Source organism: Phyllopteryx taeniolatus, chromosome 9 (assembly GCF_024500385.1).
Source record: "Phyllopteryx taeniolatus isolate TA_2022b chromosome 9, UOR_Ptae_1.2, whole genome shotgun sequence".
Taxonomy (NCBI): domain Eukaryota; kingdom Metazoa; phylum Chordata; class Actinopteri; order Syngnathiformes; family Syngnathidae; genus Phyllopteryx; species Phyllopteryx taeniolatus.
In genome coordinates this window covers 31274580-31298627 of record NC_084510.1, presented here as the reverse complement: position 1 = coordinate 31298627, position 24048 = coordinate 31274580, and the positions used below count along the sequence as shown (strand labels likewise).

Sequence of the window (24048 nt, the reverse complement as noted above, 5' to 3'; positions counted from 1 at the left end):
AATGCGATTTGATCGAAGTCTCTCCTATTATCATGTAACGTCGTTAAGTGACTTAGTTTCAAATACACGGCGATTACGGAAAGATAAGATTCGTAATTTGATTCTACTAGATTCAGTCCGACTACGATCCGATACGACTCACTTCATTTATGATTTACTTCAATTAACTTCACTCCAATTATGTTCCGAGAAGACGGAATGGATTTTCGATTTGATTCAAGCCGCCATATGCGGAACGTCATGCGACCCAAACCGGAAAACGGGATAGCTGACTTCCTGTGTATGCTATGCTAAGGCGCACGACTGGGGTTGATGATACGATTGCTTGAAGCCGACCTTGCTCAAATTGTGTTTTCTTTATGGTTGGTGCCCTCGGACAAAAGTTAAATACGCGAATAGCATTTATTCATACAAATATGATATGATGTATGTAAACAGGAAGGAAGCCTAAACATCGAATATTATCGTCTACGGTGGCTATGTGGTGTTAAAAAGAACATTGTAAACATTTAAATGTAAACAAGTTCCCACAGCGGCTTTGTCACGGCTCCCTTTTCCGTTCACCCGAAGCGGGAGGAAGCGCTTTCGACCCGTTTTGCCGCATGCCGTTTTGAAGTAGGTCGCGCGGATCCTGGATTCGATTCACTCCGATTACGATTAGATACAATTCCCTCCATTCACTGTGATTACGAGTGGACGCGATTGACTTCCGTTGCGCTGGGATACGAGTCAGGGTTGCGATTCACTCCCTTTGCCTATCCCAGCTGACTTCGGGCGAAAGGCGGACTACGCCCCGAACTGGTCGCCAGTCAGTCGCAGGGCACATATAGACACGGACGACCATTCGCACTCACATTCCCACCGTCACTGAGTGGGAACTGATCCCACGCTGCCCGCACCAAAGTCAGGCGAGTGCACCGCTCCACCATCAGTGACTGAGGTAACTACCATAAAATAAAATCATAGTTTGGGGTGAAAATGTTATTGAAGTAAAACTTTTGATTGGATTTGATTTCAGTGAAAGTGAACAGAACAGGTTTGAACTGGAAAGCACCATTTTCAATTGAACTTGTTGAAAAGTGGCGTAATCCCCTGGCGTGTGATGTGCTTAGTTCCTACCAGCTGGTGGTCAAGGAGGAGCGCAAGTCCAAGTCCCGGCGGGCCGCCTCCGACAAGCCCGAGTGCTTCGCCGCGCCCTTCAGCTTCCGCAACGCCTCCGCCTCCAACTCGCCGTACTACATGGCGGCCGAGCTGCCGCCTTCCAATCTGCCGGCGGCCCAGCCGTTCACGGTGGGCGACAACAAGAGCTACGGAGGCTTCTCCAACCCGCCGCTGTCCCCCGCCAAGAGCTACAGCATCTACTTCCAGGCCCTCAGCAGAGCCAATGGGGTAAGTCCTGTCTGCAATGTACTCGGCGGCCACTTTCTTAAGTACGTCAACCATAAAATGGCCACTTCAAACCAAGATGGCAGACTTCTTCTTTCTTTTCAGCCATGGCTTCTGGGGACCTTATGGTGGGTGTACTCATGATGAACATGTCTACCAAATTTCATCATGCTCAATTAAACGACATTTTTTTTTGGGTGTAGTGGAGCAAATTAGGCATAAGATGTCGGTTTCAAACGGCAACGACCGACTTCCTGTGTCCTTTGGGCCGTGGCTTCTTGAGACTTTTTTGTGGGTCTGCTCATGATGAACATGTCTACCAAATCTCATCATGCTAAGTCCAACTTTATTTCGAGGGCTGCATTTTCCGAACTTTCCAGGAGGCGCAAACCAGGGATGGTTGGGAGCACAAACGCATCAGGAAGTTACTTGGGAATAAAAGCAGACAGCTGACTCTGTATTCAATATAAAACAGCCCTAACGGAACATACTAGAGTGAGGAAAGTAGAAGTGTGCCGCTGCTATCCATCGCCCTCCTTCGTTGCCATTTTTGCATCATTAATGATTTTCTCTCTAGAATGTTTTTGTATTATTATTTTTTATTATGATCGAAATGTGACCTCAACGCTGACTCTGCTGTCTTTCGGTTGCAGGAAACCAAAATCAACTGCGTGTGCCTGGCTAACAAAGGTACGAGCGTCCTTCCACGTCTTGATTTTTTTGCTTTTGTTTTCGTTTTGTTCAAAAAGGCTGCGGTGCTAATGCTAGTAATGCTAGCGTAGCATGTACACTTGTGTCCAACAGTATTTGGATGCTGACGTTCATCGAATTTGCACCTCTCGATGCCTTCACAATCCAAACAATTGAGTGACATTCATCAACTCCACACTTGAGTGACGCCAAAGGATTTTTTTGAAAGAACATTTTCTTACATTTACTGTGTATTAAATGTATAAAAAAAAAAATTTATACTGTTTAATTTGTTCAATTGTTATGTCACTGGAAAATTGAGCTATTCTCCTTGTCATTCCAGAATGCTAATTGTCAACATTTGGCGAGTTTTAGTTTCACGGCTTTCAAACTAGGATTAGGGTTTCGAGACTGGATTTCAAATGAAGGTTCCAAGGCAGCGTTAGAGTTTAAGGCAAAATTAAGGGTTTCAAATTACAGTTTCAAAGTTGGGTTTAAAGCAGGGGTTGTGTTTTACATTGCTGTTAGGGTTTCAAGGTAAGGTTTTGAATTAGGGTTTCAAAATAGGCTTCAGGGTTTCAAATTAGGGCTTTAAAACAAGGTTGGAGTTTTAAACAAAATTTGGGGTTGCAAATTGCAGGTTTTAAATTCAAATTTCTTGACAGCATTAGGGTTTCAAGCCTGGATTAAGGCAATTTTTGGGAGTACATTTATTTTGTATTATTATCTATCATTTATTCTTATTTAAAGTTTCATTTTGAACTGAAAGCGGTTCCATATTGTTTGTTAAAAAGTAGTGCAATAAAAATAAAAAAATGTTCTCTAACACGAGGAATAATTGGGATTAATAATGGTGATCAACAATATTGATCAAAATAACCGTGATGATTATTTTGGCCATAATCATGCAGCCCGAGTTCCAAGTCAGGGTTCAAGTTGCAAGCTAGAGTTGAAAATGAAGGCTTAGGGTTTCAAGTAGTGATTTCAAAATTGGAGTCCAAGCCAGGCTTAGCGTTCCAAACAAGGGGGCAGGGTTGCAAGCCAAGGTTAAGGTTTTAAGGTCACATTCAGGTTGTACTATTTGAAATCCAGAACGATGAATGAAGGCAAAAAAGTCTTGTCCAAATACTTTTGGCCACAGGTGGACATTGTGCTTCTCAGGTGCTAATTCAAACACGCGCGCACACACACACACGCACACACCAATCTCTCCTACCGCCCACCCACCTTGATCAACCCTATCCTGCATGATTTGATGACTCAGCGTTATTTTACTCTCCTTGCACCACCTGCTCCGACCTGTCAATCAAACAGGATTTTGTTGTTTCTTGTCTTTGTGTGCGTGTGCGTGCGTGCGTGTGTTACGTTCAACTCTGTGGCTGGCTGTGCAATGCATCACATTGTGCAACTCTTCAAATGACAAATGATGACGATGGTGACGACGATGAAGCTGACTGACGATTACGACGAAGATGACGATAATGATGATGACGACCCCAGTAACGACAACAATGATGATGATGATGATGATGACAGTGACGATGAGGACAACGATTAGAAAAATGACAGCGACGGAGCTGATTAGAGATGATGTCGATAACGATGTCGATGGTGACGTCAATGACACCGATTAGAATCGGGTTACAAGCCCCAACCGAAGAAAAAAAGAAATGCTCCATATAAACGCCTTGTAGAACCCATAACGTAATACATTTGCCCTTTTAAAAAATGTAACGGGCCCATAACGTAATCAAAGTCTTGAACCGATAATGTCCACTACCTTTGGAGATCGTTTGAAAGGCTGAGGAGCAGCACACAGGACGAGTAGACATCGAGTTCAAGAGGGCAAATCCATGGAGAGCGAGAGACAGACACAGACAGAGAGAGAGTATACATTGTCACACTTCTCATATCGAAAAATAAAACATTCAATACAGTGATATTAGTATATTATTACGTTACGGGCTCAGTTGTTACATTTACGAAGATTTTTTTTTTTTTTTTTTTTTTTACCAGGCCAATAACATAGTAACCAGCCAATAGCGTTATAGGTTATTACATTATTGGGGGAAATTTTCACCAAGGACCCCCTCAATATCCTTCAATGACGGCGGTTCTCTAACCCAATCTAAAACGGCAGACTTGCTATGTCTTTCGGGCCTTGGCTTCTTAAGACGTTTTTTGTGGGTCAAAGTTTGTGATGCTAAGTCAAACTGGCTTCACGTGCAAAACTTTTCAACAACAATTCCAGGAGGCTAGGATCCCCAAAAATGACGGCTAAAACGGTATCGTCAAAGCAAAAGAGCAGATGCCTTGTGTTTTTTGTAGCAAGACTTCTCATGATTGATATTTCTACCAAATTTTATGTTGCCAAGTCAAACTAGCTTCGAGGGCTGAATTTTCACGAAAAAATGACGGAAGGCGCTAATGATCGAATTTAGCGACTTTCGTATTTATAGTTGTAGTCTGCCTTCGTGAGGCGTTCAATGTCGAGGTTACCATTTGCTTTTACGTTCAATTTGATGGTGTAGCAACGAGCCACAAAGTTTTATTCGATCCCCCCCCCCCCCACCACCACCACCATCTTGTCCTTGTTCATGCTTTTTCCTTCAATGAATGTGTTTCCCAAGCCTCCATCAAGCGGCAAACATCCCGGCACCCGCCCGACGCACCTTTTGGCCTTTCTCTTCCTTCTCCACGTTTGTTGATCTCAATGTTGTCCAATGCGCCTTTTTTCTTAGACGATTTTTCTTCTTTCTTCCTCTTTCCTTTTTTTTGTTTGTTTGTGTTGTTTTTTTTTTTCTTTCTCCCCCCTCTCACGCTCGCCGGCGGTGGGACGTGCGGCCCTGGTGGTCCTTAGTGGTGATAGGTAGGGGACAAATAACCACGCCGTACATTCTAGTCATCCCAAGCGAAGGTGATTATTGCTTTACAGGCAGAGTATTTGCTTCCCGTATCATCACACAATCACCGTCGTCGTCAACACATGAAAAAAACCCCCAAAAACCCTGACTCATGTTTGACAAACCCCCTCGCACCCACCTGGCACCCCTCCTCCCTCATCTTCATGACCTCATCGTTGACTTTGATTTGGTTTGGTGCACGTGTGCTGTTTCCCGGCCATGGCCGTCATGCTGCATTCGTGTGCTTGTCGACGGAAATCCGCCTGAGCTTTTGTGCCATACGCCATGCTTTTATGCCATTGCGGTAGGCCAATGACAAATGTGCAGCTGACCACAAATGGCCCCGGGGCAGACTTTGGACACCCCTGGACTAGGGTGCTGAATTGTCTTCCTAATGAGGACAAAGAGTATACTAGTACATGGAGCTGAAGCTGGATATCAAGGATCTAGACTAGTGCAGAAAATGCTCAAATGGGTTTTCCATACTTGTCTGCTTTCAGTGTGGCTGGCTGTATGATTATTTTTTTTCAATCTAATATTTGTATTGCATATGTGAATGCACACGCACTTCACGGATGACTCCAAATACACTATCGCAGAATATGATTGACTCTAATTACGATGTAATGTGACGTGAGTCGGTCCAATTACAAATTGATACGATTTACTCCAATTACAATAAGAGTCAGTCTGATTGCAAATATGCAAAACGATTCACTCGTGATGAAAAATCTTATTATCCGATTGGATTTCAATGTTCTGATGTGAAAAAATACAATCCACTCCGATTTAAGTTGTTAGGATTGACTCTACTGCAAGTGTGATACAATATGATTCTCTCCATTTATGATACAATTGACGCCAATTACGATTGGATTTGATTCATTCCCACAACGATACGATACGATACGATACGAGTGCAATTTCCACAAGATATGATTCACTCCATTTACAAATTGGTCAAATTCACACGACTGACAATGTGATACAATAAGATTCACAGCAATAACGATCCGATACGATTGACGACAATTACGATTGGATTCGATTCACTGCCACAGTGATACAAGTCAAATTTCCAAATTGATGCTATTCACACCACTGACAATGCGATAAAACAAAATAACGTTACATAATAGAATTGATGGCAATTACGACTGAATTTGACTTGTTCCCACAACGATACAATACAATTCTGATTTCAATGCGATACGATTGACTCCACTTAGGATGCAATGCCGTATGATTCATTTGGATTCTAAAAACATGAGTCACTGAAATTGCGATGCAATATGATATAATTCATTCCCATTCTTCGAGGTGTATATATAAATAGTTATTAAAGTTATTATTCTATCATGATATGATTGACTCCAATTACGATGTGACACAACTCACTTCAAAACGATTTGATTTGAGACACTCAATTCATGGAACTGGATTCACTCCAGTTTTTATGCAATACTATTTTATTCGTTAAGATTCCAATGTCATGCAATTCAATCCAATTACAAATTGATACGATTCACTCTGATTCTAATGTGATGATATACTCCAATGATAGTGTGATGCAATAGGATTCACTTCAATTACAATTTCAGTACGATATTACTATATTGCGATCCTAATGTGATTCGATTCACTCCAATTAGCATCTGAAACAACTCACTTCAATACAATTTCATTTGAGTCACTCAACTCATATTAGCAGATTCAATCGTTCAGATTCCAATGTGGTACGATATACTCCAATGTGATACAATTGGATTCACTCCGATTACGATGCAATACGATATCATTTATTGTGATTCTGATTTGACAGGATTCACTTCAATTACAATGTGATATGATTCGCTACAAATACTATGCAACTAAAATGGATTCAGTCCGATTATCATGCGACCAGTGACCCGAAAGGGACCAGTTACATTGCAATTTGACATTTGTCTGTTGTTAGTCGAGAAATCAATAGGGTTCTCGCTGCAGTTAATGACGCTAGCACTGCTCAATCGTAATTGGAAATGACTGGTTGTAGATTCTTCATGAAAGAAAAGTGTGTGCGTGTGAGTGAATGTGTGTGTCTGAGTGCGTGTGAGATGTCACTTTCAATGCACATTTCCATTAGAGGCGAGGTTGCCCGTAATTGTTGCGGTCGGAGGCGCTGATGCAATAAGGTGCCGGCGGTTATGTGAGCCGTCGTGACGAAAATACAAGACGAGTCAAAGAGCCGAGACATCCGAAGCATCGCTGAAGCTCCATCTGTGTCAAACGCACACAAACAAAACCTGGACGTTAAGACAAAACGCAGGACAAACTGAAAATGACGACGCATACGATAGATACCATTGTCATAAAATTCACCAAAATGACGATACCATGTGATTCGCTATATTTAGAATGCGATATGATGGATACAACAAGATTAACCCAAAACATGATACGATACGATTTACTTCAACACCGATGTGAAATAATTCACTCCAACTATCATGTAATATTCACTCCAATTGCAATACGATTTACTCCCAATTACGAGGTGAAAGGATTCACTCCAGTTACAACGTGACACAATTGACTCTAATTATGATGTGAAAAGATTCACTCCAGTTACAAATATGATTCACTCCATTTCCAAAGTAAACTGATTCACTCCAAATACAAAGGAAAATGATTCAAACCAATTACAATATGATTGATTCCAAATACTGTATAATGTAAATACATTACGATTCACTCCAATGATTCCTCCAATAGCAATGCAGTATATATTCCTATTATGAGGTCAAAGAACCCACTCCGATTACAATATGATTCACTCCAATTATGATGAAAAATGATTCACACCAATTTCAATGTAAAATAATTGACTACAATTCCCATCACAAGGCAATGTGATTCACTTACCATTATACAGTACGATTCACTCCAATTATAAAACCATACAAGTCACTTCACAAATCATTTAATACAATATGATTCACTCCAATTATAAGGCAATATGACTCACTGTGATAAAGATATGATTCACTCCATATACGATATGATACACGATTCACTCCAATTATCGTATCATACAATATGATTCACTCCGATTACAATATGATTCACTCAAGTTAAGATACATAGTGATTTACTCTAAATACGGTGTCATATGATTCACTCCATAGACAATAAAATAGAATTCACTATTATGATCCATTACGATTCACTCCAACTACATTGCGATAGGATTGACTGTAATTACGATGCGATACGATACAACCCAATTACAATATGATTCATAGTTCGATTCATCCAATCACAGAGTGATATGATTCACTCCAATTACAATATGATACAACTCACTCCAATTATGATAACGTGCCTAATAACATTATTGCTCAAGTCATTTTTGAATATTTTCAGAATAGAAGCAAAAAAACAACAAATTCAACAAGTAAGAAGAGTCCAGTTGCCTTGATTGAACATTTGGAGATGACCATGGCCGAGAGGACTGACAATCCACTCGCATCTAAAAAAAAAAAAAAAAAGCACAATTTTTAGCAAGCATTTTAGTATTTTTATCAATATTGTGACAGTAAGTCAAAAATAACGGGTAATTTTGCTATTAGGGTAACGTTACAATACGATTCACTCCAATTACGATGCAATAGGGTTGACTAATTATCCATTCATTTTCTGTACCGCTAATTATGTTTAGCGTGAATGCGATGCGATTCATTTGTGTAACAGACATTTTTGAACTTTACTAAAGCTACAATTCACGCTCACACAGCCGACTCACAAAGACGGATGAGAGACTCACCAAATATTCGGTGCTTACAAATGTATACAGGCGCACAATACATGTCGGAATCCTTGAAGTACACACACGCAAGCATGCACGCACGCACACACACACACACACGGAGCATCGTTCAGATTAGTAATCCTGTTAAACACACTCGGTCATGCTAACGCTAAACCATACAGGAGGCACCCCCCACGCCCATGTAAAATAAACACACAGCATTTCACTTGTATAACACACACACACACACACACGCACACACTTGAGTTGCATTAAATTGGAAGCAATTTATGTATGTACAGTCAACATATGTTTGAATAAATACTCAATAATATATGACCCGTTGTGTTTATACAGGCATTCTTCTGGCGGGATATTACAAACATGTTCAGCATAGTCAACAAACAAACACACGCACGCACGCACGCACACACGCACACACACACTCACACGCACTCGCGTCAAATAAAGATGCACCTAATATCTCATTCGAGGCCAGTGCAAGAAGAATCAATCTTGTGTGTTTGGATGAGATTAACTTTTTAATATCTGCGGTTTTAGGTTTAATTCCCCCCGGATCGCTTCATCATGCAGTCTGAGAGAGCGGGATAAACAAAGAGAGGGGAAAATAAAAAGGAAAGTCCGCAAATGTATAAAAATAAATATGCGCAGGAACAACACCTACACTCCGGATGATGAATTCAACGCTTGTGGTTGTTGTCGTGGTTACAGATGCAAAAACACTATTAAGTCATGCGTTCATGTTTTTACTCGGTACAATCTATCATGTATTCAGAATGTAGACAAATATGAAATATTATTATGAAATTATTTTAAAAACCTAATTCTTTTTCATCATAAATAATAGATAACAATAAACTTGAACAAAAGTCCAGCCAAAACCGAAGTTGTCACCGTGCTAACAGCTACAGTAGCATGCTAACAGCTATTATGCTAACGACCTGCGTGTACTCCTCGTGTACAGTCCGTTCTGAAACATCCCGCGCCTCAGAAGCCCCGAATGGTAACATGCTAACAGTTGCTATGCTAACATGTCGCAAGATAGCAACCTGAGTACAAAACGAGCTAGGGCAGGAGGATGAGGAGGTGAAATCTTGCCCTTCAGTGGGGTAGTATATCTAATGAGAATTGGCAAATGCTAACATGCTAACAGAGGGCCTGCTAATGTAAAGAAAAAACAGCCAACATGACACTAAAAAATGACAAGACATGTTGATAAGGATTTGACACCTTGCCCTTTTTCAAATGAAACTAGATAAAATGCTAACATGCTAACCTTTGTGATGCTAAGATTATATTAGTGGCTATGCTAACAAAGCAACAGAAAGCAACCTGAGAACCAAAAGTGCTAAATTAGAATCAATTAGGATTTGACGTCTTTTTAGTGATGACATCAACCAATCGTCAACCCTCCTGCCCGGCGCAACATAACGCTACGGCCGTTGTGTTTGTTCTTCGTGTTTCTTTGAGGACTGGATTCTAGATCAGTGGTGGAACAGAATCCTTATGTGTGTGGTGTTCTGTGTTGAGATTATCAGCGCACACCACACACAAGAATAATAATCCTGATAATGAATTTGACATATAGCTCCTTTCAAGGGACTGAAAGATGCTTTACATTTTCACGTATTATTCATTCACTCCACAGTCACACCCTAGTGGTGATAAGCTACTCATGTAAATTGCCCATAGGTGTGACTGCGAGTGCGAATGGTTGTTTGTTTCTGTGTGCCCTGCAATTGGCTGGCAACAGGTTCAGGGTGTAACCCCGCCTCCTGCCCGATGATAGCTGGGATAGGCTCCAGCACGCCCGCGACCCGCGTGAGGAGAAGCGGCTCGGAAAATGGATGGGTGGATAAGTTCTGCGCCACATAAAAAAATAAGAATTGGAAAAATCCTTATGTGAATACCAGACCTAAATTAAGTTCAATTAGGATTTGACATATTATATATAATTAGAATGGATAAAATGCTATCATGCTAACCATTGCTATGCTAACATATAGCAAAATATCAACTCCAGTGGTCCAATGAAGTGGTTAGCAGATGCTCTCCTTCCACCGCCTGACGCGTTGAACTGCCCAACGCGGTCAAGTGTGGACAAATGGAGGTCGGGCGCTAATGTGTCAGCTCGCGCTCGCAGCGGCGGACGCCTGCGGGGAGGATGATGAAACTACACGACATGATGAAACTACAGGGGCACGATGGGGCACGATGATGGCGTTTTGATGAAGCTCTCGCCGCGATTAGGCGGGCAGGGACCACACGGAAGTGCGGGAACTCACCGCGGGCGCTCCCGTAATGACAAACGCGCCGCTCGTCACGTCTTGCCGTTACCAGCAAAACATAAATGAATAAAACAGTATAGAAAAAAGCAAATACAACAGCAAAAAGGACGCACAAAAGCCAAATTCGTATACACAACAGTAACTCCACGACAACAAAATCTACATCCACCTAGGCTTTACACGATCAGGATTTTTGGGGCCGATCACAGATCAGCGAGTCACTGTACCGCTTTATCCTCACGCGGGTCGCGGGCGTGCTGGAGCCGATGCCAGCTATCTTCGGGCGAGAGGCGGGGTACACTCCGAACTGGTCGCCAGCCAATCGCAGGGCACACAGAAACAAACAACAGTTCACACCTACGGGCAATTTAGAGTCTTCAATGAACCTACCGTGCATGTTTTTGGGATGTGGGAGGAACCCGGAGTACCCGGAGAAAAGCCACCGAGGCACGGGAGAACATGCAAACTCCACACAAGCGGGGTCGGGATTCGAACCCCGGTCCTCAGAATTGTGAGGCAGATGTGCTAACCAGTCGGCCGGGTGCTAACTTCCTGTAATTAAATGACTTCACCCGCACCGAATCTTTACAGCATGATTCGACGGAACGGCGGCGTGTTTACGTCCGACCGTTAGCACTAGCACTAGCCAGATGCCCACCCAGGCGGATGCCCCGTTTGCCCCCCGCCCCCCCCCCCCCTCGCACGCCATTGACAACATGTTTCTCTTTAAATGTGGTTGTTGGCGGATGATCATTATTTTCTAGTTGTTCTGATTGAATTTGTAGCGTTCCCGAACGCAGGGTCACGAGGCCACGCGGGCTGCTTTTTATCGCGCCGCCAATGTCATCAAACGCTTTAAGGCATTCGATTGATTTGGACGGCAGTAAAAATGCGAAAAGCTTTTCCATTCTTTCCATTTATGCCAACATCTATTTTCCATCTCGCTTTTCCCGCTCGCGGTCGCTCGGAAACAGGAGTCCATTTACCGCTCCGGGGGAAATCGCCTGTCAATCACAAATCTCCGTTGCGCCGTTTATCTTGAGTCAAAAGTTTAGAAACACCTCCTCATTCAATAACATGAGCGAGCGGCTCGACATTGATGACACGGCGCATACGCCTGAAGCGGCCCTTTTGTAGTGCAATGGGAGATGTTCCGTTCCTTGGGACTTTTTCGTGGATCTACTGATGATAGACAGATGATAGATTGCTAAGCGGAACTGGCTTTTTCAAAACCTTTCCAAAAACACATACCCCTGGAATGTGTATGTGTGTGTGCTCCAAACAAAAATGGCAGACTTCCTGCGTGATTCTTGAAACATTTTTGTGGGTCTGCTGAATTTCATGGCGCAAAGTTACATTTTCAGAACAATTCCAAGGCACCCTGCAAATGGACGTCAAATGTCCGCTTGCTAGCCAAAATGGAAGACTTCCTGTGCCTGTTTGGGCATGACTCCTCCAGACTTTTTGGGAGGTCCACTCATGATACACTTCTCGCAAATTTCATGTTGCTGAATGCAAGTCGTGTTGCATGACGTTCACCTCCCTGCATGCTTTCATACGAATGTGTTGGACAGCATCTTCTCCACCATGCGTGTTTGACGTTTATGTGTGAGCCACCTGACTTTTGATTCCACCCCCCCCCCCCCCCCCCTGACTGTGTGTGCGTGCGCGTGTGTGTGTGTGTTTCCCGCATAGGCGCCTCCACCCAGGACTCGGACGCCGTGGAGCCGGAAAAACCCGTGGACGGCACGGTGAAGTTGGCGGGCGTGATCACCGGCATCCTCATGTTCATCGTCATCTTCCTCGGCCTCGTGCTCACCTTCAAGCGCAGGTTGGTCCGCCTCCACACACGGGAAAAAAAACAAAAACAAATATATATATATATATATATTGTATATAATACAATTGAATTGAATTCATGCAAAATGTACATTTTTTTTATATTCAAATGATCTACTGCGCAGTTTGAACGATGACACACGGCCCTTAAATGCAGGAAAATCAAAATGACTTAAGTCATGAATGAAAATGTACGGCCCCTCCGACCGCCGCTCAACATCCGAGCAGTTCGTTGGTAGGGAATGCGGGTGAAGTGTCTCCACGACGGCGACATGCGCTCAGGATACGAACCGCCGACCGTCCGGTTGCGGGGCGTCCGCTCTACGCCGCCATTGCGCAGAAGTCTGATCGATAAAAATCAAAGTGAAATCGAAGCACCTCAAATCCGTTTCTGAATATCCAAAAATGGGCGAGCACATTTGTTTTTCTCTTTTTCTTCTTTCTTTTCTCTGCCACAAAATAAAATGCCACAAATGAAGTCAACATATTTTCATTGTAAAGCTTTTTGTAAATGATTCGTCTCGAGAACAATGCGTCATACTTATTCAGTATAAAATCTCAGCGAAAGATTTCTTAAGACGTGACGGATTTTATTGGATCAAAATGCCATCATGCGCAAAGCTTATATTCAAGGAATTGTCTTGATCTTTACAAATTAAAAGAAAACGACAGGCTGTTTTTTTCAAATGTATGAAAATGATTAGTTATGGCAAGGTATTCTGTCAAATTGGATGTATTACATTTAAGGTTAATTAAGTTTCCTATTTGCGCTGAAGGTTTATGTATTTTACGTAAGTTTAGAAAAATATAAGATTGGCGTGATCCTTCACATTCACTGTATCGTTTTGTAACTCTTAAAATCGGCGCAAATGTCGATTGAACGTACTTTAAAAATATTTCAAAATCATATTTCAAAAAAGCCATCAAATTGAACTTTCTGTAGAAAACGACTTCACAAAGTCTTGAAATGCACAAATAAAACTATGCCGGAATTTTGTCGATTTTTATCGAAGCCAATATTGAAAGGTATTCTGCTGCATTTTAGCAGGAAATACATTTTGGATTGATTTATTGACTTCGCTGCGTCGAAATGGCGGCGGGCGTCTTTCCAAAACAACTCCCCATCTTAAATATTTTCCAATATTGCGGCTATTATGAGCCACAAACAGGCAGTAATTTGCGCTCGCTGATTGCTTTGGCCTCTTGTTTCTTTCTTTTCAGAGCGTGACACAGCGCCGCCTCCCACGCTATTTTGCCAACGTAACATTTTGTGATGGCATGAAAAGCGCCAAGCGGAGCCGAGCGGCTCGCCGCAGCGGAACGTTCCGGACTCGTGATTGTCGAGCATCCGACAAATATGCTAATGCAATCAGCGCTCGTTTGTTGCGATTGCGTGGGAGCGATATGTGTAAATATGCGAAAGTCTCGAGGGGCGGCGGAAGCTTCGTCGAAGCCGATTGGAGTGCCGCGATCGCTTGGACCGCTGCCGCCGTAACTCCGATACGAAGTCATCCCATTTTGCCGCCGTGCTCGAAACACACACGATGACCGAAACGCAAATTCTTTGCACATTAGTGTCGTCCATTCATCGAGTATTCGTGAATCCAGTCGGATAAAAAAATCGGGGGAGGAGTTTGTGTTCTTTGAATGACGCGTGGAAACGTTCAACCAAAATGAGGTTTCTGTCTATTTTTGTGCATACTTTCTGAGGCTTATTTGGAGGTCTGCCCATGATAGACACGTCTACCAAAATTCACGTTGCTAAGTCAAACTAGATTGCTGAAAACGAGCTGCATTTTCGAAAACAATTCCATGGGGGCTGAGAGCCCAAGAAATGATCGGTAAAATGTCGGCTTCAAACCAAAATGGTAGACTCCATGTGCCCTTTTTTCGTGGGTCTCCAGACATCAGATACGTCTCAGGGAAACTGGCATTGGCGGCTCTTGCTAGGCCCCAAAATGTCGGCTTCAAACCAAAAAGACGGACTTTACTGTAGACATTTTTGTGGCTCTACTCACGATAAACACGTGAAGCACGTTTTATGTTGACTTGCCGGGGCTGAATTTTCCCACAATTCCTAGAAATGCGCAAAATCATCCCTTCAAACCATCTTTTTCTCTTTCTCGTGAGACTTTTTGTTGGTGTAAACATGATAGCTAAAAAATGGACCTGTCTTCGCGGGCTGGATTTTCATCAATTTTCCGGGGGGCTCGGACACCTGAGATGTCCGCTTGGAATCCAACATGGTAGACTGGTGCTTTTTCAAGACTTTTTTGTGGCTCTGCTCACGGTAGATTTGCCGCTAAATCGAAGCAGCTTCTCGGGTTGAATTTCCAACGTCAATTCCAGGACGAGGATTCCCAGAAATGACAACTGTGAAATGTCCACTTCAAATCAAGACGGCAGAAATTCTGTGTATTTTCAAGTTACGGCGTCTTGAGACTTTTCTTTTGTCTGTTTCCTTATGATAGACGTGTCTACCAAATTTCATGTTGCTAAGTCAAGCTAACCTCACCCGACTCGTCCCGGGAGCGAATATTCATTCAAAAATGTACTTAAGCTCCCGCCGGGATCGTATTTCCGTCTTCGGTGCGTCACGCCGACCGAGAAAGTCGTCATGCCTGCGAACGTCCGCCCTCTTTTCGGCTTCATGCGTTTTTCATCCGTCACGCTTAAGCCTGACGCCACTAAAAGTGTTTTGGCCTCCGTCAAAAAATGTCTCGCAAGCCTCTCCGAGCCCATCAATAATTTCCGGGTTAAAAGAGAGAGAGGGAAAAAAAAACCCAAAACTCCCTGATCCGAGCACGGCAACTGTCCAATTAATCTTTCAGAGAGACATTTATCTTCCCCGAGAAGGCGGCGGACGTCGCTAATAAAGACGGCAGTTCGCTCTTAATGGGAATGTGTTGTTCCCGCGAGCAGGTGGGGGGTCCGGGAAGCTGCGCCTGAGGGTCCGGAGACCTCCGTCTATAAATAATACACGCTGCCTGAAAAACATGATCGATGTGACATGTGCTCTGTGATGGAAAACACTTATTTCAACCTTTCCGACCCTGAGGCTCCGAAAAATACTGTAAATGCACACAATGCGGCGACGCGTCGCCAAATCGTTTTTAAACACATTTCAACTTAATGTGACACGCTGCGGCGGCGGCACGTCGGACGACTGGTTAGAGCGTCTGCCTCGCCGTTCTGAGGACCCGGGTTCAATCCCCGGCCCCGGCACAACGCGGTGCTACAATGAGGCCGCACAACTGGAAACTCGGACTCGTTTGCGTACTGTAAAAAAACGAAAGCTCAACCGGACATGAGAAGCAGCTGAACCCAAAAAACAAATCATCTGTAATAATAAAATCAAATCATCATATGTAGGAAAATCCATACAGATGTAAGCCAGCGGTGCTAAATATGGCGACCGTACATAAATCGTAAATACTACATGCAGATGGCGAAAGCAATCGATCCATGAAAAGAAACATAAATATACAGATGTCAACTTTGCCAAATAGTCGTCAGTTTTGTATTAAATGCCCAATACGCAGCTACTGTACGCAAAAGCAATCAACGCTACATATTCCGATAAGTCAATGTGAGCACATGAAGTGGCTTTTATTTCATGAATAATAATTGTTCCCCAAAAAACGTCCGCCAACTGTGATTGACCTCTCTCGCCCTTTTATGTCTCTCTCCACCCTGCTTCCTGGTTTTGGCTCCGCCCCTTCCCGTCCCTGCCTTCTGGCACTTGTTGCTCCGATAGAGAGATTCACACGTGGAGAACGCTGAGCGTGGGGTATCGTATGTTTGCTTCTCCTCCTCTTCATCTTCCTCCTCCCTTTCTTCGCTTTCCTTTCGTTGTCTCGTTTGCCCTGAATTCATCTTGCCCTCAGAAAGCACGCTTGTGTTCCCTTCACAATTCCAACATGAAATGTGCTTGTTTTTGACAGGATTTGGCTATTTTCCCCAATTCCGCCATATTTAACTTCCCCGTGAAGAGCCCACCAATTCATTTCTCCATCGCGGGGGTTACGTTCCACCAGAAGTGAATAAATCCGAGATGCAGACATTCCGATAGAAATATGGATTATTATATTTTTTTTTTAACTTAAAATTGTCTTCCAACACGCTTTTAAACACTGAATATCTTGAGAGAAAGAGAAATGCACAAATACAGTCCAATAATAATACGCCGTTTGCATCCCAGAGAGACTACCTTTATTTTCCATTTCTTTAACTTGTTAAAATACAAATAATAAGAATAATGATAAGAATTGGTATTGCGCTCTAATGAAAAAGCACGAAATAGCGGTGGCCGACTGGTGAGCACATCTGCCTCACAGTTGTGAGGACCGGGGTTCGAATCCCGGCCCCGCTTGTGTGGAGTTTGCATGTTCTCCCCGTGCCTGCGTGGCTTTTCTCCGGGTAGTCCAGTTTCCTCCCACATCGCAAAAACATGCACGCGGGTTCATTAAAGACTCTAAATTGCCCGCAGGTGGGAATGGTTCTTTGTTTGTACGTGCCCTGCGATTGGCCGGCGACCGGTTCGGGGTGCGCCCCGCCTCTCGCCCGAAGATAGCCGGGATAGGCTGCAGCGCGCCCGCGACCCGCGCGAGGAGAAGCGGAACGGAAGATGAATGAATGAATGAATGAATGAATGAATAGCGTGACCGTGGATAGTGATGGCGCCCTCATTTTGGTTTGAAGCAGGCTTGATTTTGAGCTTATTGTTTTTGAGTATTAAGCCCCTGAACCCACTTAGCAACATGACATTTGGCCGACATATCTCTCATGAGTCCATCCACAAAAAAGTCTCAAGTCGGGCGCCCGGTCGCCATCGTGGCGCCAGACGAAGCGACGTCCGATGACAAACCGGGCCGATGAATCTGAGAACAAAAGTTCCCTTCCGTCGGACCTTTTGTGCCCAACGCACCCCCTCGCTTCCGAGCGCTCCTTCTGATCCGATCACAGCGTGACCCTACCGCATCGTCGCCTGAGAGACAACATGTCGGTGTCGGGCCTTTCTGCCCGCACACGAGAAAAAGCATAGAACACAATAGAAGAGAAATCAGCCTTTATTGGGAACGCCATAAAGAAGTTCCAGTTTTACAGCGGTGACGTGGCGGACACGCACCAAATCCCCCCCCCCCAACAAAAGTTCATGAAAAAGTTGGCGACGATAATCTGCAGCATTGATTCAAGATTCCCAAAACCGTATTTGAGGTCGCGCTTGCCAACTGCACGCCGCGAGTAATCCGATGTGTAATCCTGTTATGTCACGCAAGTCAGCAACAATAGTCAGCGGCTCTGCACGAGTAAAGATGCATTCGATATGCTCATATTGATATGAAACAAAATGGGCCCGATGCCTGCTATGTTGAGGAAAAAGCCGCTCCAATGGATGTTTTCAAAAAATGGTCACATTAATATGCGCTAATATCTCGCCAAATGCAACATTCCCTCCTACGCTGCTGCTGTCATTCAAATCAAACAAAACACACCGCTGCCGTTTTTCACTGGTCCAGGCCGATTTCCACCGCCGGGTGGGAATTTGGGGGGGGGTGTTTTGCATTTCCCCAAATGTGCAGAATTTCACATTTTCCAAGACAACCTTCCCCAATGAATCAAGAAACTTGACCGGTTCAACGTACCCTTCCACATCTCTCGACTTATTTCAACCCGTCCATGTTCAATAAAGACGTTTTACAAATGTACTGTCTCTGCAAATTTCGCAATCGTATTTTAAAAAGTTCCCCATTTCCACAGAATTGCATTTTTCGCCCTCCCATTTCAAAATTGGACAAATCCTTGTAAATCTTTTCCAATTTGACCGCCTTTCCCGATTTCTCAACCGCTTGAAAATGTTCAGCTCAATCCCGATCCATTGGAAAGTATTCTTCACATTTTTGTGATATGGGAAAAAATCATTTTTGTGATGTGCAAACAACGGAGACATTTCAGCAATTGGCTTCATTCCAGTCAGCGTTGCCGTTTTTTGTTTTATTCTTCTGTATTCTAATTGCATTCTGTACTGCTTCGTTCCGATCTTGTAAAAGGATTTTGGGTGTCGTGTGCGTTGAGGACGAGCTCAGCAAGCGCTCCCTGCCGGCGCCATCCAATTTGCCTCTTTGTCTTTGTTTCGCACACGCCGGCGGAGTGTTTTTCCTGCTCCGTATTAATATTGATGGCCACTTTTAACATGTGCAGCTTTTACGGCGGCGCTCGGGGCGCTCTGCACTTGATTAACATCACGAGGAGGAGGTGCGTTAAAAAGCTTCCCGCCGAATGTCAGCGAAGAGGAGCGGCGGCGGCGGTCGGGCTGGCAAAGTAACGCCGGCGAAGCCAATTGTGCCGGCGAGCGTCGCGAAGTGCGAAGGCGCGATACCACGCGCGGCTCACTCTCTCTCTCGCGCGCACCAATCAGCGCCCAAACGCGACGTATATTCCCCACGTGGGTTTTTGGGTTTATTAGCTTTGGACGGGTCCGAATGGAAACGTGTAGGGCAAGGTCATAGCAAGGTTAAATGTGTCACACACACACACACACACACACACGTTCTCACACAATCTTTATCGGGTCGTCTCCGAACTTGGCGGACATGAAGTGAGTCGACCGTCTTTGGTGGCAATTGATCTGAAAGTGCGGGATGTCTTCTGAAGTCGTCATTCGTCAGTAACAAGGTCAAAATTCCATTTGTGACAAACGCCTTTAAGCGACACATCCCCATTCAAAGCCTTGCCGAGGACTTTCCAGAACTGTAATTCTTCTGTGAACTGCTTGTTTTTTGCTTGCTTCTTAAACTGACAAATCGGTACGATACGGAGTCACACCTCAAATCGAAGCGCTCGATGTGTCGTTTTTTTTTTTGTCACCTAAAAACGTGCTTTCCGCTTTGCTTCAAAATGTCACCGACTTGTACCGCTTTTTCAACGCAAATGAAACGGCGCGACCAACACATTCCAAAAGTGTCATCATTTTTTTCCGATCCAACCTCGCCTGACGACACCATCATCGGAAAAAAAGTGTGTTTTTGCTTGAAAAAGCTCACAAATCCCAACCCATGCAAGTCATAACACAAATAACTTAACAACAAGTGTCATTGTTTTTTTTTTCTTGAAATGGGATCTTGTATGATCTTTTTCTTTAGAATGTCCCCGAACCTCTACCGCTTATTAAACTCCCAAATCGTCCCAAAATCACTTGACACAACATTTGAGTCACAACTTAAATTAAAGGTCTTGACAACTGCTTTCCAAAAGTGTCATTTGTTTTCAAAACAACCTTGTATGTTGACATAATGGCCCAAAAAGGTGTTTATCCGTTTTTTCCCCCCTTGAACAGTTCACCAGTTTCTACCATCTATTAAACTTCCAAATCAATTCTCGTATTAAGTCTTGATGAGCAATTTCCGAAACTGTCAATATTTTTTTCCAATGTAACGTTGCGTGTTGACGAATTGGCCCCCGAAACTTTTTCGCTTGAAACTTACAAACAACTTGATGCAAGTCGTACCTCAAATTAAAGGCGTTGACGAGCACTTTCCCGAACTGTGATACTTTTTTTAATACAACCTCGTCTGTTGGTGTAACGACCCCAAAAACATGCTTTTTGTCTCAAGCAGCAAGCAAGTGAAGCAAATCTATTTTGCTGTTAATAGAGCGCTAGAGTGAGCGACACGGCAGCGCGTGTGCGCGCGCGCGCGTGGCTCTCGGGAATGCGGGTATCGATCCCGGAACCCGACGTGTCGTGGCGGCAGACGTTCATTTCGCCTTTCATCTTCTCTCCTTTCTTTGTTCTTCTCGCTGCTCTTTTCTTCTTTTTTCTTTCTTTGCTCTCGGCGGGTGACGGAAAAAAACCTTTTTTTGTCTTTTTTATGGCCGCACATCTTGACTGAAAAAAATCTCTACTGGAGAAAGAAAACGCAAGAACAACACTCCAAAAAAAGAAACACTCAATAAGAACTCAATTGTATTTTAGACAGGTCTCCAATAAACGTTGTTTTTATTCCAGCACTTTTTTTTATGACTAAATGTATTCATAAATCACACCTTCTTTGAGTCCACATGCGTGTTGTTTAAAAAAATACGAATACAAATATTGGAAAAACAAACACAACATAAAAAATATTAACTGTAATTGTATATTATATAATTGTAATACAAATAACACTTGAGCAAATGAGCTACAACGAAGAGGATTCAAGTTCATATTTAATAAAGAATAATTGGATATTATTGGCACGTTACATGCCCATGTGTCACGACACATCCAGTTCAAAAACATACCTTGAAATTGTAGATAACGTTTTATTTTTTTTTAACTCATCCGAAATCTTTTCCTCGCAGCACTTAGAAAATTATCAAATCACAACTAAGAGCGAAATACTGCTTCTAACAACTACAATTATAATATCACGAAATCCCAAATCTGCGTTTCCCAGCATGCACTAATCAATTGATTGGTTGTGTTTGTCCTTTTTCTGGGTTGTCGCTTGTCTTCTTCTTTGCTCATCATCGACCTTCACCTTCACCACGCTTCAGAAGACACGCGTATTCCTACTCTTATTACCTGTAAGTAAACGCATCATGACAAGACACGCTTATTCCTACTCTCATTACCTGTAAGTAAACGCATCATGACAAGACACGCGTATTCCTACTCTTATTACCTGTAAGTAAACGCATCATGACAAGACACGCGTATTCCTACTCTCATTACCTGTAAGTAAACGCATCATGACAAGACACGCGTATTCCTACTCTTATCACCTGTAAGTAAACGCATCATGACAAGACACGCTTATTCCTACTCTTATTACCTGTAAGTAAACGCATCATGACAAGACACGCTTATTCCTACTCTTATTACCTGTAAGTAAACGCATCATGACAAGACACGCTTATTCCTACTCTTATTACCTGTAAGTAAACGCATCATGACAAGACACGCGTATTCCTACTCTCATTACCTGTAAGTAAACGCATCATCATCAAACACATGCAAATATTTTGCCATAATCCTCCCCAAAAATGCTACATATTGTCTTGCAAAGGATGATGGTAAAGTTGTATTTTGCTGTGGAAATACAGCAAGAATTCCATTCAAATGTTATATTTGCTCACAAAATATGTCAAATGAGGATGGAGTAGTTGCTCCAAATGAGAAAATATTCATATATTTGGCTCGGAAAGTGTTGTAAGGCGATATTTTGACATGAAACTATATTTTCTGACAAAGGAGGGAGCAACTCCAGTTTTTTTTTTTTTTTCAGTTTGATTGACTGAATGCGTCCCAATACTTCTGTCCAAGACAGAGCATCAGAATCGTTTGGGAGCTTTTTTTCGTTTATCGGTCACCATTTTCCATCTTGTGAAGGGAGCACCAACGTTTGTTTGGTTCCGGGCCTCGAGCCGCCCGGACGGGGGTCTCGCGTTTCGGGGGGCTCGGCGTCGGGATACTTTCAGGCGGCCCCGCGTTCGGAGGTCCCCCGTCACGACCCGTCACGCTCCCTGAAATCAAAACAAGACAACGCGGCGGCTAACCTGCGGCACGCTCCGTGGCTCGACTTCGTAATCCAACAATCAAACGTGCATATCCCGAACAGCGCCCGCATCTCATCGAGATTATGAATCAACGAGCGGGAAATGTCAAAGTGACGAGATTAAGGAGGATTTAACTCTCCGCCTCCTTTTTCAAGATTTTCATTTCTCTCTTGCTGAAGCAAGAAACATATTGATTTTGACTGACAAGGTATTTGCGGAAACTGGTGGATTATTGTGAGGCTTCGTTTCCTCTTCTTGGTTATTCTTCGGAACCTGGAATGATTTAAAAATTCACCCCCTTAACCCAACTTGACCTAGCATCATCAAATTTGGTAGACACGTCTATCAAGAGTCAAGCCACAAAAAAGTCTCAAGAAGTCTGCAATTTTGGTTTGAAGCAGCCATGTTAGTCATTTCGGTCTTCAAAATTCAGCCCCCGAAGCCAGTTTGACCTAGCATCATCAAATTTGCTAGACACGTCTATCAGGAGCAGAACCGCTAAAAAGTCTCAAGAAGCTATGCCTGAAAAGACACAGGCACTCAATCGTTTTGGTTTGACGCTGCCATTGAGGGTCATTTTGGCCAATTCCCAGGGTCCTTTGGAGGGGTCCTTGAAAATTCAGCCCCTTGAATCCAGTTTGACCCAGCGGCCTGGATTTTGGTACACACGTCTATCATGAGTAGAACCGCTAAAACGTCTCAAGAAGCTATGCCTGAAAAGACACAGGAAGTCATCTCTTTGTGTTGGAAGTACGCTATTTGAACGTAACATCAAAGGTTCAGGTTCAGGGCGTACCCCGCCTCTCGCCCGGAGTCGGCTGGGATAGGCCCCAGCACGCCCGCGACCCGCGTGAGGAGAAGCGCTGCAGAAAATGGATGGATGACCAACTTGTCAGAGATTTTGTCTGATTGCAGCCAAATGTGAAGCAAATTTGACACCACTAAATTGTCAAGCATTTCAATTCAAATGTTTATTTAGACAAAAGTAGTGCTTGCCGCGATTTTGTGGCAATTATAAACCTTTTTGTGGTTTTCAAATACTTGCACATTTTTTGCTGTAGTACAACTGTAATCTGTTTTTGTCAAGCGTCCACCATTGGCAGCTCTCCACAGATCGAATGTGACTTTGATATATGCAATGTGTGAAATGGAATAATTAGTAGCTGAAACATGTTGTCGCTTTATCACGTGGGACTTCCGTCGGAGAAATGTTCCAAGTCAGTTGAAACGCGCTCTCAATCTTGGGCTTTCCGAGCATGAAAAGGCTTCATCATCAATCCTTCTGACGGCAAAAGAAGAAGAAGACGAAGTTGGGAGGATTTGAACCCGGAGCTCGTTAGCCAAACGAAGCCTTCAGGACAGCTAATGTAGCAAACGAGCGCCAATTAAGAGGCGATGTTTTGGCTGGGTCCTTCCCCCAAGTGGCTAACGCGGCGCTCGGATCGTCGCCTCCTAAAACGTCCATCGTTATCCACGCATCAAACGGCGGCAATTAACACTCCGGGGGCACGAAGTAGTCCATGATTCCCGGAGCGGTCGGCGCCCACTCGGCTCACCTCGCCGCTTATTGAAGTGCCGCGCGCATGCGACGTTC

General features: G+C 43.6%; 1 protein-coding gene across 15 annotated transcripts in view; it reads left to right on the top strand.

Annotated features, from left to right (window-relative positions):
• ptprt (protein tyrosine phosphatase receptor type T) overlaps window positions 1-24048 on the top strand; it is a 120926-nt gene that overhangs the window by 59760 nt on the left and 37118 nt on the right. For 5 of the 15 annotated variants that reach the window (XM_061784113.1, XM_061784112.1, XM_061784122.1 and 2 more), the window contains exons 14-18: window positions 1113-1389; window positions 2040-2076; window positions 4937-4993; window positions 12774-12909; window positions 16675-16707. In XM_061784113.1, the coding sequence (XP_061640097.1) occupies window positions 1113-1389; window positions 2040-2076; window positions 4937-4993; window positions 12774-12909; window positions 16675-16707 (540 nt within the window). Of the gene's footprint in view, window positions 1-1112; window positions 1390-2039; window positions 2077-4936; window positions 4994-12773; window positions 12910-16674; window positions 16708-21452; window positions 21483-24048 lie in introns of all 15 variants that reach the window. The other 10 variants (XM_061784123.1, XM_061784119.1, XM_061784125.1 and 7 more) reach the window with 7 other exon arrangements.